This window comes from Artibeus jamaicensis, unplaced genomic scaffold (assembly GCF_021234435.1).
Source record: "Artibeus jamaicensis isolate MK-2021 breed Jamaican fruit bat unplaced genomic scaffold, CSHL_Jam_final contig_419, whole genome shotgun sequence".
NCBI classification, from domain to species: domain Eukaryota; kingdom Metazoa; phylum Chordata; class Mammalia; order Chiroptera; family Phyllostomidae; genus Artibeus; species Artibeus jamaicensis.
The window spans coordinates 3578284-3593207 of NW_026521824.1; the positions used below are offsets into that span (position 1 = coordinate 3578284).

The 14924-nt window shown below is 45.9% G+C and overlaps 1 protein-coding gene and 1 pseudogene across 1 annotated transcript in view; one reads left to right on the plus strand and one right to left on the minus strand.

The window, feature by feature from the left end:
* ADORA2B (adenosine A2b receptor) overlaps positions 1 to 2790 on the minus strand; it is a 35611-nt gene extending 32821 nt beyond the window's left edge. The window contains exon 1 of the mRNA XM_037166240.2: positions 2388 to 2790. Coding sequence (XP_037022135.2) covers positions 2388 to 2722 — 335 coding nt within the window. The 5' untranslated portion in view covers positions 2723 to 2790. The remainder of the gene's footprint in view (positions 1 to 2387) is intronic.
* Positions 2791 to 4811: 2021 nt separating this feature from the next.
* LOC119064694 (UPF0711 protein C18orf21 homolog) lies at positions 4812 to 7532 on the plus strand (annotated as a pseudogene).
* The last annotated feature ends 7392 nt before the right edge of the window (positions 7533 to 14924 follow it).

The window sequence follows — 14924 nt, forward strand, 5'->3', positions numbered from 1 at the left end:
ACACCGACATAGCAATCACACACATACTCCACCCTACAAATGGACTCAGTAGGGCCTGGTGGAGCCCTAAATCAGCGTTTTAGCCTTCACGCAGGGGGCCACAGTCTTCAGAAGCAGGGAGTGAGAAACCGCTGAGGAATAATGGCCTTCAAGCCCCAGGAAGGTTCGGGAGGCCTGAGTGTTACTGGTATAACCTTGAGGGGGACAGCTCAGATGCCCAAACCTTCCCGGGGCGGGAGCTGCTGCTGCTTGCACACACCTCTTCTAGACCTCTACACTCACGTGGGCAGGCCAGGAGGGCAGCAGGGGTGGACCAGCCTCAAGGTAGTTCCCCAGTGAACATTCTGCCTTCTCTACTTACCATCTTCTGCCCTTAGCAATTGCAAAGGAGAAGTTACCAGCCAGTGATTCACATTTCTTTCTCTTAACACACCCACACCCATTTTTTTCAAGTCTCCACCCAGCACAAACCAGGACAAGAACTAACAGATTTAAACTTGGAATTCCTGCTCCACACAGGGGATTCTTCCAGTAACTCCCACTGAGCTGGGGCCTCTTTGAACCCCTGCCAGAGGCAAGCCCTGGGCTTCTATTATACGGGAAACTCAGGGTGGCGCTTGTGACTGCCTGCTGGGTGCAAACAATCCAAAAGGTCACCAAGTAACCACTATGAGGACTAGGAGGCAGGAAAGGGACCCTGGAAAAGGAATGTGCCATGCCACCCCAAACCTTGGAAATCCCTGGGCCCTGTCACACCTGATGGGATGCAGGAGGCCTTCTGGTTAGTTGCCAAGGGAGCAGCACAAGGGCCTGGAAAGGCCCAGGCAGGCAGATCAGACTCACAGCCTGACAAAGCAGGAGCTTCCTGTTCACGCTGGGACCATGACACAACCCACAGGGACAGGCTCAACATGTCTCGCTGCTAAAAAGGCGACTGGGAGCATGCTCCAGGACAGTTCCCTCAAACACATTTCTCTTCCAACCGCCAATTCTCTGGATGCAGGATCTGCTCCTAGAAGTCGCAGTAGGCTTTCCGACCATGTCCCGACACTGATGCTGCACAAATCCCTGCAGGACAGCCTGAAGGCACAGCAGGACAAGGGTGCCAGCTGTGGATTCAAGTCCTGCCTTAGAGACCCAGTTCTGGGCAAGATTCTAATCTCCCTCACCTACCAACCAGCGAGGCGCAGGGAACAGTGACTCCCTTCTGGAATTACTTGAAAGAATTAAAGGATATAAGTTCCATATAAACTGCCCCACAGAGTTGGCACTCAAGTTCATTCCTTTCCTCCCTTCCTTGTCCTGTGACAGTCCCCTGTCTCAGCCCTGAATCCAAAGAGATCCCAAGCTCACCCAACTCAGAAATGCCCAAGGGGCCCAGACACCACTGACAGGGCGTAAATGTTCCCAACGAGCCCTGAGGCTCCCAGGCACTCCTGCCCCCCCTGGGCAGCTCAGGCCCTGGGTCAGCTGGAGCTGGGCTCCACCCCTCTTGCTAGCTGGCTCCATCCCCTGAACCCTACGTTTTCTCAGTGTGGGAGAAAGCCAGAGCCCTTAACTTCTTCAGTTCTGAAATACTGGTGGCCCTCTCCCAGCCTGCTGGGGTGGGGTATCGGGGATAAACAAGGTTATACATCGGCATGAAGGGGAGAAACACTTGAACTCTTTCTAAAAGTATATGGAGGTGATCTGAGTCACCATTAAGCAGGCAGGGACACATGCTCCAGCATTCTGCAAAGTTAGCTGACACCCTCCTTCCCGCCCAGGGAGGCTTGGCTCATTTTGCATCAGGTACATTCTGAAGTCGGGTCGTGTATAGGGTCCATTCTGATGATAACACGAAGTCCCAGTGTCCAAAGTTGCCCTGGAAACTACCTAGAGTGGCCTGCCAGATCCCCGGCGCTCAGTGCTGCTGCTCTGCCCCACCATTCCTCCCCCACCCCCACCCCACCCCCCGTTGGCTGAGGGTGAGGGGTGGAAGGAACGAAACAGTTCTCGCCCAAAGAAGGATACCATCAGCAAACCTCGGGCTTCTGAGCCTCCACCCGCCCGCGGGGGTGGTGCCTTCCCGGGAGTTTCCAAGGCAGGCCCGGCTCCCGGGGACCGCACTGCCCGGTACCCCTAGAGTGGTCCCCAGGAAGATCCTCTTACAGAGAGGCAGGCATCCAGCAGAGTCCAGGCCTCCAGAGCCCCGCCGGGACCCCAAGAGGGTCTGGCCAGCCTGGTGCACGCGTCTATCGTGAATGGCCAGTGTCTTCCAGGGTGGGGACTGAGTTTAGAGCACCCGGCGCTCGTGTCTTGCCCGTTCCCGATGCCAGGAACCTGGGCCTGGAGCCCGCGGCCGTTGGCGGGGCTTCGGTGGGGCTCCAGACCGCCGCGCGCCTCACCTGAGCGGGACGCGGATGGCCAGGTACCTGTCGATGGCCACGGCCAAGAGGCTGAAGATGGAACTCTGCGTGAGCACCAGCACGAAGCAGGCGAGGAAGAGGCAGCTGTAGAAGTCCGTGGAGATGCCCAGGCTGATGGTGATGGCAAAGGGGATGGCGAACAGCCCCACGGCCACGTCGGCCGCGGCCAGAGACACTAGGAAATAGTTGGTGGGCGTCTGCAGCGCGCTCGACGTGCCCACCGCGGCGCACACCAGCGCATTGCCGGCCACCGACAGCGCGGCGATGGCCAGTTCCAGCGCCACGTACAGCGCGTCCTGCGCCTCCAGCCGCATGGCCCGCGGCGTCGCCTACCCGGACCGCGCCGGAGCGCGGGGACCACGCGTCCCCCGGCCGCGTCTGGCCCGCTGGGCCCGCGCACTCGGTACCAGACCCGGAGGCGGGCCCGCGGAGGGTGGGGACGCCCATTGGCCAACGCGCCCGCCCGTCCCGGGCTCCGCGGAGCACCGCCCCTTCCCAGCCCGGGTCCGCGGTGCCTCCGCTGGCTCCGCCGCTCGCGGCGTGGGCGTCCGCCCCCCGGGTGTCCAGGGCTGACAATATCCAACCAAGTCAAGTTCCCCAACTTTCTCTAACGCTCCGACTCGGTGGGTGTGTCCCGAGCTGTCGCGCTGTCCCTCAGACCCGGCGGCGCGGAGCCCGGGCCGCTCTGGGGACTGAGATCGGACTCTGCGGGGGGCGCCCCCTGTTCCCGGCCGCCCGCCGCCCGGGGGCCGCCCCCTGAGCCACTCCACAGCCTTGGCGGTGCAGGAACCCGAAGCCTTCCCGACCCGAACCCTGCGGACCTCACCGGATCGGCGGCGGGGCTCGCCTTGCTCCCTACGTGAGATGCGGCTGGAGGGGACGGAGAAGCCCAAACTCGCAGGCAGCCAAGGGACACACGCTCGGCACTTCACGCGAGGACCGCTCTGCGAGGCTGCAGCTCTGCACTCGCGCGCCAGCCTCCCCGCCACAGCCCAGCGCCTCCTGCTCTGGCTTCTCCCACCTGGTGACATGCGCCGCATCCTTGCCCACCTCCCTCACCCCTCAAAGTGCCAGTGCTCTTCAGGTGCTCTCTTTATCCTTCATCACCTTACATCAGCTCAGGCTCCTAAGGCCTCACACGTGGCCTTACACGCTCTATCCCAAACCTTTTCCCTGGTCCTAGGCACCTCCTAAGGCCCAGACCTCAGCATCCCAAGCCCGCAACTTTGTGACTCCACCACAAGACCCGGAGGCGCCCAAACCCAGCAAGTCCAAAATCAAGCTCATTTTTAACCCTTCTCAAAACGGTGGCCCTCTCCTCCTTGCGATACTCAGTTATTGACCTTACTTCTCACTCCACCCCTCCCCCACCAGGGTGCTGACCCCCTTCCTCTTTCATCCTTTCCGACATTCCAGTCCGTAGTGCTGTGGATTCTGATTCCAGAGCTTTGCTTCACTCCACCCCAATGTCAGGTCCCTGCTCCCCGCAGTCGGCTCCTGTCACTCTCCGCTCAGTCACTGCTGCTTCAGCCTTCCCACCTCCTCCCCAACACCATCATTCTAGAACACCCCAGCTGTGCCAGTGGTCCAAAGGATTTGGTCCTCCCCCCAAATCCTTTGCTAGCCGTCACCAGACAAGGTAGTTAAGAAGACTATTGGTTAACAGGAAGGTGCTTGCAAAATGTTAAGCAAAAAATAAAACATGGAGACGACCTCTAAAAGGGAGTGAATTTCTTTTTGGGGTGACAAAATATTTTAAATGTGATGGTTGCACAGCTCTGTAATATACTTAAATACTACTCAATTATATGCTTCAAAGAAGTGAATTGTGTGATATGTGGATTATATCTCCGTGTAGCTGTAATAACAACAAAACCCTCAGCCTCTAATAGGCCCAGCAGTAATAATCTGTTTCTGTAACAACGAAGGCAGCAAGGTCTCCAAAAAACGCTCACAGTAGAAGGCCTAGCTGGTGAGCTTATTATAGGGGATTTTTCTCTCTCTCCATTTTCTCTGTGTGTGTGTGTGTGCATTTACTTCTATAATAGCAAAACTTGATTCTATGTTAAAATATTGGAAAGCCCACAAATTCCATGCTGAGTTTGATATTGTCTTCTCCAACACGTGTGTTTCCAAAGCATGTAACACAAACTACTATCAGCACATATGTGATAAACTGGAGACTTGTAGAGATCAAGAGCCTTGTTCATGGGATGGTGAAACAGTTACAGGAGGCTTCCCAGGGAAGTAATTGTTGCAGAGTGGGCTAGACTCGGCAGTGGGGAGGTATTGAATAGGGAGCCATGCTGGGTGAAGGTGGGGTAAGGGGCTCTCTCAGGGAACGACTTGCCCAGGACAGCAGAGAAGGGAAGGTGGAACCCAGGTTGGTCTCCGAGCCGGGCGATGAGGGATCTGGCAGTAGTGGCTGTAGTGCCAGCAGAGGGAGAGGAGGTGGCAGGATGGAAGCCAGTGGTTGCAGTGAGTGCTTCCCGCACGCTTGCAGCCGGGGACCTGGCCCTAGCTCCACACCTTTCTGAGCCTGGAATCCCCACTTCTCCTTGCTAGAGCCCAGCCTCCTCCAGGAAACTGAGTCACCTGAGTAGAAAGGGTCCCCACTGCAAACCTGTGCCCTCCCAGCCTTGTTGCAGCCGCCGAGTTCCGCATGACTGGTGCCCACCTCTGGGCACCTGCCAGCAGAGCCTCCCTCCTCTGTCCTCTCCCCAACCAGCCTCCACTTAGCACAGTGCTCTTTATTCTCCAAGTTCATGTGCAACCGAGTCACCCTGACTCCATCAGTCCCTGGTATAGAACTCACACTGGGATTTAACCGGGACTCACAGGACCCATAGGGATGACAGTAATGGCAACAGACAATTATTGTTGAGGAAACGCAAGAAGGAGAGGTGGAGTCTCGAGGTTTAGTCATGAAAGTCATGCGTAAAGGACCCAGATTTGAGTCTTAATTCCGTTTGCCATTTAACTTATTACAGTGATTGGGAGCATTTGGATGAGTTAGGCCAGAGCTGTAGAAACCTGAGAAGGCTTCTCAATGGTGAAAGTGGAAGGGTATCTTTCATGAACCAATGGACCCTCTGCAGACCTCTTCCAGGTGGCTGGCATCCACCCTCTCATCTCCCACTCCTGCTCCATCTTGCCTCAGCTGCCAGAGCACAATCCAGGTGGCATCCAGATGGCACTGCAGCGGGTGTAGTACTCAGAGATGCAGTCAAAGACCCAGGCTGGCTCTGTCTTTTGGCTCTGCCATCTTTTTAATCTTAAACCGATTACCTTGTGGTCACAAGAGGGCTGCTGCAGCTGTAAGCATCACTTGATCGAGCAACAACGTTGCAGGCAGAAGGGGGCTGGCCTCTACCATTATTTATTGTGGGGCAAAGTCCTGGGTCACCTGCTGCTCTACACTGACTGTGAACTCTGGCAGTGGGGCTGTGCCTGGCTCAGACAAAACATGGTTCAATACATGGGGCAGATGAAGAGGCCCACCTGCCCCAAATATGTTGTCACCTAAATAATCTTGGGTTCTGAGAACTAAACAGGAAGGGAGGACAATGAGTGCTGTCCTTCACTGTCTGTGTGGCAGTTGGAGGGAGAGTCCAGCTTCAAGCCTGAGTGTCCCAGGTCTCACTGGCTTGTACAAAAAGGGAGGGGTAAATGACAGGCCGTGAATGAGAAAAGACAGTAAGTAAAAATTCACTGCTAGAAGACAGAAATTACTACAATAACTCCTAAAGGACAGCAGTCAGTAACTCAAGTCTGCATGAAGAAATAAAATATGCCAGTAAAAGTAACTATGCAGGCAAATATAAAAGACAGTACAAACATAAATATAAAAGGCAGAGGAAACAATAATTATAAATCTGTGTTGACGAGCACACACAATATGATTTGTGTGACAACAACAAAAAGGAGGGAGCATGAAGTTGTACAGGAGCAGAGCTTTCGTATATCATTGTATACTCTAAAAATCTAATAAAAGAATTGATATGACCTTTTGTCGCCAGATCTTAATGGTGTGGACAGTGGTGGCAATGAGACAGAAGTACCATCTCAAGGACACTGCAGGACAGCTGCCCAGGCCTGGCCTGCTGCCTCCTCTGGGCCTCCAGGCAGTGATGCTAACGGGACTTCTGAAGGAACGGATCCATCTGTTTCCAGTGCTGTTGCTGGATAATTTTCAAGGGCACCTCAAACCCAAGCCCATACTGACACCCAAAACACAGAAACTTCTTAATTGAAAAGCAAGAAATTATACACTTGATTTTTAAATTTTTTTATTTATTGATTTTAGAGACAGAGGAATGGGGAGGAGAGGTGGAAAGAGAGAGAGAGAGAGAGAGAAAGGAACATGGATCTGTTGTCCCAGCCATTCATGCATTCATTGGCTGATTGCTGTATGTGCCCTGACTGGAGATGGAACCCACATCCTTGGTGCATCTGAAGGACTCTCTAACCAACTCAGTTATCCAGCCAGGGCTACACTCAGTTTTAAAGAAGCAAAAATTGTGGAGAAGTACAAAGATTCTAAAAGCGTATTGTTATTACTTTTAAAACATGCAACAAAATAGTTAAACATCATGGTAAACATCGAAGCTTGCTCTCAGTGTTGAAGAGCAACCCTGCTGCTCCTCCAAGTAAACTCAGCCTCAAGACACCAGAGACAAGTTCTCCAAGTTCTGTAGACCTAAGTCATAGTATGTCTGCCTCCAAAGGCAAGAGCCCTGCATTGATTTTCGGAACAGTTACATCGGGACAGTCAACACCCACTTGCTTCTCAACAAGCGTGAACAATCCCTGGCTTGTTCAATGGATTGAGTGCCAGCCTGTGAACCAAAGTGTTGCCAGTTCAATTCCCAGTTAGGGCACGTGCCGGGTTGCGGGCCAGGTCCCTGGTCAGGGATGCCCAAAAGGTAATCATACATTAAAGTGTCTCTCCCTCTCTTTCTCCTTCCCTTCCCCTTTCTCTAGAAAAAAATAAAATAAAATAAAATCTTTATTTAAAAAGTGTGAACAAAGAAACAATTCTCTCAACTAAAAATGTTGCTGAGTCAGAGTGAATTCCAAAAGAATTGAAAGATGGACTTCAGAAATTTCTTATCTTCTTTGTAACGGATGGAGTATAAAAATAAAAAATGTTTAATGCAATTTCTGAAACTAAAAAAAATAACTGATATGAAATTAGACTATATCTATTTAACAAAAAAGAAGGCATAATGGAGGAATAGAGGAACAAAAAAGGTGTAAGAATGACTATAGGAAACACATAGCAAAATGGTAGATGCATATTCTACCTTATCAGAATACCATTAACTGTAAATGGACTAAATATTCTAATTAAAAGGCAGACATTGGTAGAATGGATTGAAAAACTAGATCCAAATATATGTTGCCTTTGAGAGACACACTTTAGATGCAAAAACATGAACAGACTGAAAGTAAAAGGATGGAAAAAGATATATCATGCAGAGTAAACAAAAGAAAATGGAATAGCTATACTAATACCAGACAAATAAGAATATTTTTTTAATGAAAAAAGGATCAATCTCTTATACATATATATGTACCTAATAATGCAGCCTCAGAATACATAAAGCAAAAAATGCCAGAACTAGCCCTAGCTGGTGTAGCTCAGTGGATTGAGCGTGGGCCTGCGAACCAGAGGATCGTGGTTTGATTCCCAGTCAGGGCACATGCCTGGGTTGCAGGCCAGTTCCCAGCAGGGGAGCCCCAAGATGCAACCACATATTGATATTCTCTCCTTCCCTTCCCCTCTAAAGATAGATAAATAAAATCTTATAAAAAATGCCAGAATTGAAGGGAAAAATAGACAATTTAACAAAAAGAATTGCAGATGTCAGTATTCCATTTTCAATGGTGGATAAAAACTAGACAACTAGAAGAAGACCGCAGAAACAGAAGACTTGCGTGACATTGCAAACCGGCGTATCCAGACCCTAAAGGCGTATCCAGAGAACACTCCACCCACAACAGCAGACCCTGCGTGTGTTCAGTGCGCGTGGGGCCTTCTCCGAAGCCGGTGACAGCGTAGGCTGTAAAACAACATCCAGTGAACTTAACATGAATGAAACCATACAAAGTGTGTAGTTCAACAACAACAAAAAATAAAATTAGAAATCAATACAAGTGGATATTGGGAAATTTACAAATATTTTGAAATTAAATAACACACTTAAGTAATCAGTTAGAAAAGAGATCATAAAGGAAACTAGAAAATATTTTGATATGTTTTGAGAAAGCAAAACTACAACATACCAAAATATATGGTGTACAGTGAAAGCAGAGCTTAGAGGAAAACTTATCGTTTTAAAAGGACAAAAGAGATCAAATCAGTAACTAAAACTCACCTCAAGAAACCAGAAAAAGAAGAGCAAACGAAACCTAATGTAGGAAGGAAAGAAAGAATAAAGGCTAAAATGGAAAACAAGTGAAATAAGGAATAGAAAAGCAGAACAAGTAAACAAAGCCAAAATTTGTTCTTTCAGAAAACAATATAATCAACAAAACTTTAGCTGGACTGATGAAAAGGGCGGGGGAGGGCAGATGGTTTACTAACATTGGTGATGAAGAAGAGCCATTACTACCAACCATGCAAAAACAAAAAGGAGTTTAAGAAATACTATGAACTACTACTATGCCAACAATTAACATAACCTACATGAAATGGACAAAATCTTAGAAAAAATAAAAACTATCAAAACTAACTCAAGAAAAAATAAAAATATGAACAAATCTATAACAAGTAAAGGGATTGAGTTGGTAATAAAAAATACTTGCCACAAAGAACAATCCAGGCCCACATGGCTTCTCTGGTAAAAAATTTAAAACATTTAAGGAAGAATGAATACCAATCCTCACAAATTCTTCCTGTGGAGTTTCACACAAAGGGGGAGAAAATATGTCCCACATAACTTTATGAGGACAATATTATCCTAATACCAAAACCAGAGGAAGGCATAACAAAAAGCCCTAACTGGTGTGGCTCAGATGGCCGGGCGTCACCCTGCACACACAAGGGCAGCTGGTCTGGTCCCTGGTCAGGACTCCAGTGATAGGCAGCCGACTGACATTTCTTTCTCGCTCTTATTGCCTCCCTACTGCTCTCTCTAAAAAATAAATAAATGAACTTAAAAAACAGATGTAACAAGAAAACTACAGGCCAGTACTCATGAGAATATAGATGCAAAAATTCTCAGCCCACAACTAGATACAGTAACATATAGCAAATATTATATACTATAATTAAATGGGATTTATCTGAGGAATGTAAAGTTGGTTTAAAATACAAAAATCAACTTATGTAATACACCTTGTTAATAGAATAAGGAACCAAAAGCCTATGATCATAACAATAGACACAAAGCATTTAATAAAAACCTAACACTCTTTCATAATTAAAAAAATAAAAGTGGAAGAAAACTTTTTCACTCTTCAAAGGTCATCTATGAGAAACTCACAGCTAATAACATACTTAATGGTGAAAGACTAAAAGCTTTCCCTTTAAGGTCAGAAACAAGACAAGGGTGTTGGCTCTTGCAATTTTTGACACTGGACTAAAGGTTCTAGCCAGGACAATGAAGCAAAGAGAAAAATAAAAAAGAATTAAGAGGCATCCAGATTAGAAAAAAGGAAGTGCAACTGCCTTTACTTGCAGATGTCGTTATCTTGTATATAGAAAACGCTATATATAAAACACACACAAAAAAATAAAAACCAAACAAATGAAAACATATTCAAACTAATAAATGAGTTTAGCAAGGTTGCAGGATATAAGATCAATATCTTATACAAAATATAAAATCAATTGCACTTTCAAAAACAATTTATTTTTCAATTACCATTGATGTACAATATTATATTAGTTTCAGGTATAAAGCCAGTGATTAGACATTCATTTAATTTATGAGGTGATCACCTTGATAAGTCTAGTACCTGACACCATACATAGTCATCACACTGATACTGACTATATTCCCTGTGCTGTTCTTTACATACCCATGACTATTCTGTAACTGCCAATTTGTAATTCTTAACCTCTTCACCTTTTTCACCCACCTCCTCAACAGCCAACACTCCCAATCTGGCAACTGTCAAAATTTTCTCTGTGTCAATCAGACTGTTTCTGTTCTACTTGTTCATTTATTTTGTTTTTTAGATTCCACATATAAGTGAAATCATATGACATTTGTCTTTTTCTGTCTGACTTATTTAACTCATCCTAATAACCTCCAGGTCCATCCATATTGTTGCAGATGGCAAAATTTTATTCTTTTTTTTATGGTTGAGTCATATTCCATTGTATATATGCATCACTTCTTCTTTATCTATTCATCTAGTCACGGACACTTAAGTTGCTTCCGTATCTTGGTTATTATAAGTAATGATTCAATGAACATATGGATGTGTATGTCTTTTCGAGTTAGTGTTTGGGTTTCTTTAGATAAATGCCCAGAAGTAGAATTGCTGGGTCCTTCTTTGTTTCTTGTTATAGCCTTTGTTTTAAAGCCTATTTTGTCTGGTGTAAATATTTCTGCCCCAGCTTTTTTGTTTGTTCCCATTTTTAAAAAATATCTTCTCATCCCTTTACTTTTAGTCTATGTACATCTTTCAACCTAAAGTGAGTCCTTTGAAGGCAGCCTATTCAGTCTGTTGTCTTATCAGTTCAGTCATCATATACCTTTTATTTGGAGCATTTACTCCATTTATATTGGGATAAGCCTCCCATCAATTCTCAAGAAAAACTACAACAGCAAAAACAAACAAAACAAAACCTTGCAAGGCATGACTCCAGTTTTTATTCTTAGGCTTAAAACTCTGTGACTGTGAAGTTCGTCCTCAAACAGGAGAACTTCTTCCAAAAATGTAATCTGTTCTCTGATTTAAAAATTTCTTTGTATCTATATGATCTGTTGTAGGTACAACATTTAACCTAAGAGACTCTCCAAGTAACATTCTATTATAATCTACTGTGTAGGTCCAGTCGCATGGTTTAATAAACTCATTGTAGTATTCTTGCTTTGACCTGCTCCAGGTCGTTTGTGAAGACAGGTTCTCCAAATATTCCTCAGTAGCTGCTTACACATCTGCATGTACCTATAGCATTGAACTCAAATCCAAGGCCAGAATCATGCTGCATTCTTAAGCCATGTTGTCTCCAAACATCATTCTAGAGAGAATTCATCAGCTAAATTCACATCTGCTAACTTTATGATATCAGCCTAGGCTGCTGCCAACTTCAAGGCTCAAAGGGAGAAGTCCTGTGGCTGCTCTGGAAGCTATGGATCATCATAGCTTAGTCATAATGACCAAGGCAGGGCCCACCACTTTTTCTTTTTCTTCAAGAAGTCCCTTTAAAATTCCATATAATACTGGCTTGGTGATTGAACTCCTTCAGCTTTTTGTTGTCTAGGAAGCCCTTTATCTGCCCTGCAATTCTAAATGATAGCTTTGCTGTATAGAGTAATTTTGGCTGTAGGTCCTTGCCTTTCATCACTTTGAATAGTTCTTGCCAATTCCTTCTGGCCTGAGATATTTCTGTAGAGAAATCAGCTGACAGTCTTATGGGAGCTCCTTTATAGCTTTTATGATTGCGGCTTTTATGATTCTCTCTTTATTTTTACATTTTTGCATTTTAATTATGATGTGTCTTAGAGTGGGCCTCTTTTGGTTCATCTTGTTTGGGACTCTCTGTGCTTCTGGGACTTGTATGCCTATTTTCTTCACCAGGTTAAGAAAGTTTTTCATCATATTTTTTCAAATAGATTTTCCATTTTTATTCTCTCTCTTCTTCTTCTGGTAACCCCTATGATGTGAATGCTGGTACAGTTAAGGTTGTCCCAGAGGCCCATTAAACTATTCTCATATGGGGGGGGGATTTTTTTTTTCTGTTTTAATTGGGTGTTTTCTGCTACTTTATTCTCCAAATTGTTGACTCAATCCTCTGCTTCATCGACTCAACTGTTGATTCCCTCTAATGTATCCTTCATTTCAGTTAGTGGTTCCTTCATTTATGACCGGTTCTATATGTTTCCTATCTACATTTTCATGTGTCCTTTCTCTCTGTTGAAGTCCTCATTCTTCCCCTAAGTTCACCGAGCATCCCTATTACCAGTGTTTTGAACTCTGCATCTAGTAGATTGCTTGTCTCCATTTTGTTTAGCTCTTTTTCTGGAGTCTTATTCTGTTCTTTCATTTGGGCCATGCTCCTCTGTCTTCTCCCTGTGTATGTTTCTATGTGTTAGGTAGAGCAGCTTCAACTCCCAGTCTTGGTAAAGTGTCCTTACACAGTAGCACAGTGGCACATCTTCTATCACCTGAGTGGGACGCTCCAGGTATGCTCCCCATGTGGGCTGTGTACAACCTCTTGTTGTAGCTGAGCCTTTATTGCTGTTGGTACATCAATAGGAAGGATTTACCTCCTCCAGGACAACTGGTTGTGAGGCCTGGCTGAGACCACAGTAGAGGAGCTGCTGTGTAGGGGCTGACCCACTGGATCAGGGCTTGCTTCACTGGGGCTCTGCTGCCCAACTAGTTGGCCCCTTGAGTGTGTCACACATAGAGGTGTTTTGGGTGGTGCTCTGGCATGATCTGAAGCTGTCCACTGGGTGCACTGGCTCCAGGGCCTCCCAGGAGGGGCAGGTCAACATCAGCCACTGCCTGTGCCTTGCATGTGCCCTGCCTGGAGCCACCCATCCTGAATTACAAAGGGATCTGCAAATGGCTGTACTTGTGCTTGTACTTGTGCTGGGCTTGGAAGTGCCTGGGAGAGACCAAGCTGTAAAGCAAGGCCAGCTATTGCTAGTTCCAGGCCTAGGGCCACTTAGAAAGAGATATATGGCATGCTGATGCCAGATGTTGCTTGTAAGGTGTTTGTGGATTTTTGTTAAATTTTAGGAAATTCCAAAACAGGTCATTTGTATGGAAAAGCTCTTACAGCAGCTCATATAGTGCTACAATTTGGGTGGGGTAGGGTCTCAGGAAATCACCAGTGTGGGATAAAGAGTGTTAGGTTGATGGAGGCTCAAATGTGGAACCTGCCTGCTGGTCCTGTAGGGAGGGAACAATAGCCTTTGCCAGCACTTCTGTCTGGGAGATAGCTGCCCCTCCAGCCCTTGTCCTGAAGCCAGACACTTCAATTCCTCAACAAATGTCCCTGAAGCCCTTTGAGCTGCTGCCCAGTGATGAAGCTCAGAGGAAGTGAGTCCAAGTATGTCTATGCACAGGCCCTTTAAGAAGCACATCTGGTATTCCAGCAGTCCTGTCTCACTCAGCCTCAGTCCCTGCTGGTTTTTACAGCCAGAAGTTATGAGGACTTCTCTTCCCATCACTATAATCCTGGGCTGTGGAGTCTGGTGTGGGATTGGAATTCCTTGCTGTTCAGAGGGGACATCTGAAGCTCAGATACCCCTCCCAATTTTTAACTGCCCATGTGTCAGTGTGGAATCACCCCTCTTCTAAGTCTCCGTGTGGCATCTTCTGTAGATGCTTAGTTATAGGACTTCTGTTCAGCTAGACTTCAGGAGTTCTGAATGATGGTTGTTCTTCAGTTTAGCTGCAGTTTTGATGTAGTTGTGGGAGGATGTGAGCACCACATTTACTACTCTGTCATGTTGGTCAAAAGTCAAATCAATTGTATATTTATTCAATAGCAATGAACAATCCAAAAATGAAATTAAGAAAACAATTTCATTTATCCAATAGAATAAAGTTCTAGGAGTAAATTTAACTAAGAAGAGCAAGACATACAATGAAAACTATGAAACATCACTGAAATTCAGAACACCTAAATAAAGAGAAAGACATTCCATGTTCTTGGACTGGAAGACACAATATTGTTAAGATGGCAATACAACCCAAACTGATCTACAGATTCAATATTATCTCTCTCAGAATGCTTACTGACTTACAAAAAATGACAAACTAATCCTAAAATTTATATGGAAATGCAAGGGACCCACAAGAGACAAAATAATCTTGAAGAAGAAAAACAAAGTTGGAGAACAAATACTTTGATTTCAAAACTCACTACAAATCTATAGCGGTCAAGGCAATGTGGTACTGGCATAGGACAGATGCAGAGGTCACTGGAGTAAAACTCAGAATCCAGAAGTAACCTTGACATCACGCTCGACAGATATTCAGTAAAGGTCCTGTGACGACCGAACAAAGGAAAGAACAGCCTTTTCCACAAATGAGGTTGGGACAACTGGATGTCCACATGCAAAAGAATGAATTTAGACCCCTCCCTTCATAACATACACAAAAATGAACTCAAAATGGGTCAAAAACCTAAATGTAAGATCTAAAACCATAAACTCTTAGAAGAAAACATAAGTATTGTCACCTTGGATTAGGCAACAATTCCTAAGATATGACACCAAAAGCCCCAGCAACCAAATAAAAAATGGATAAATTGTACTTCATCAACTTTTAAAACTTTCGTACATTAAAACTTTTTGTACATCAAGGGAGTGAAAAGGCAAA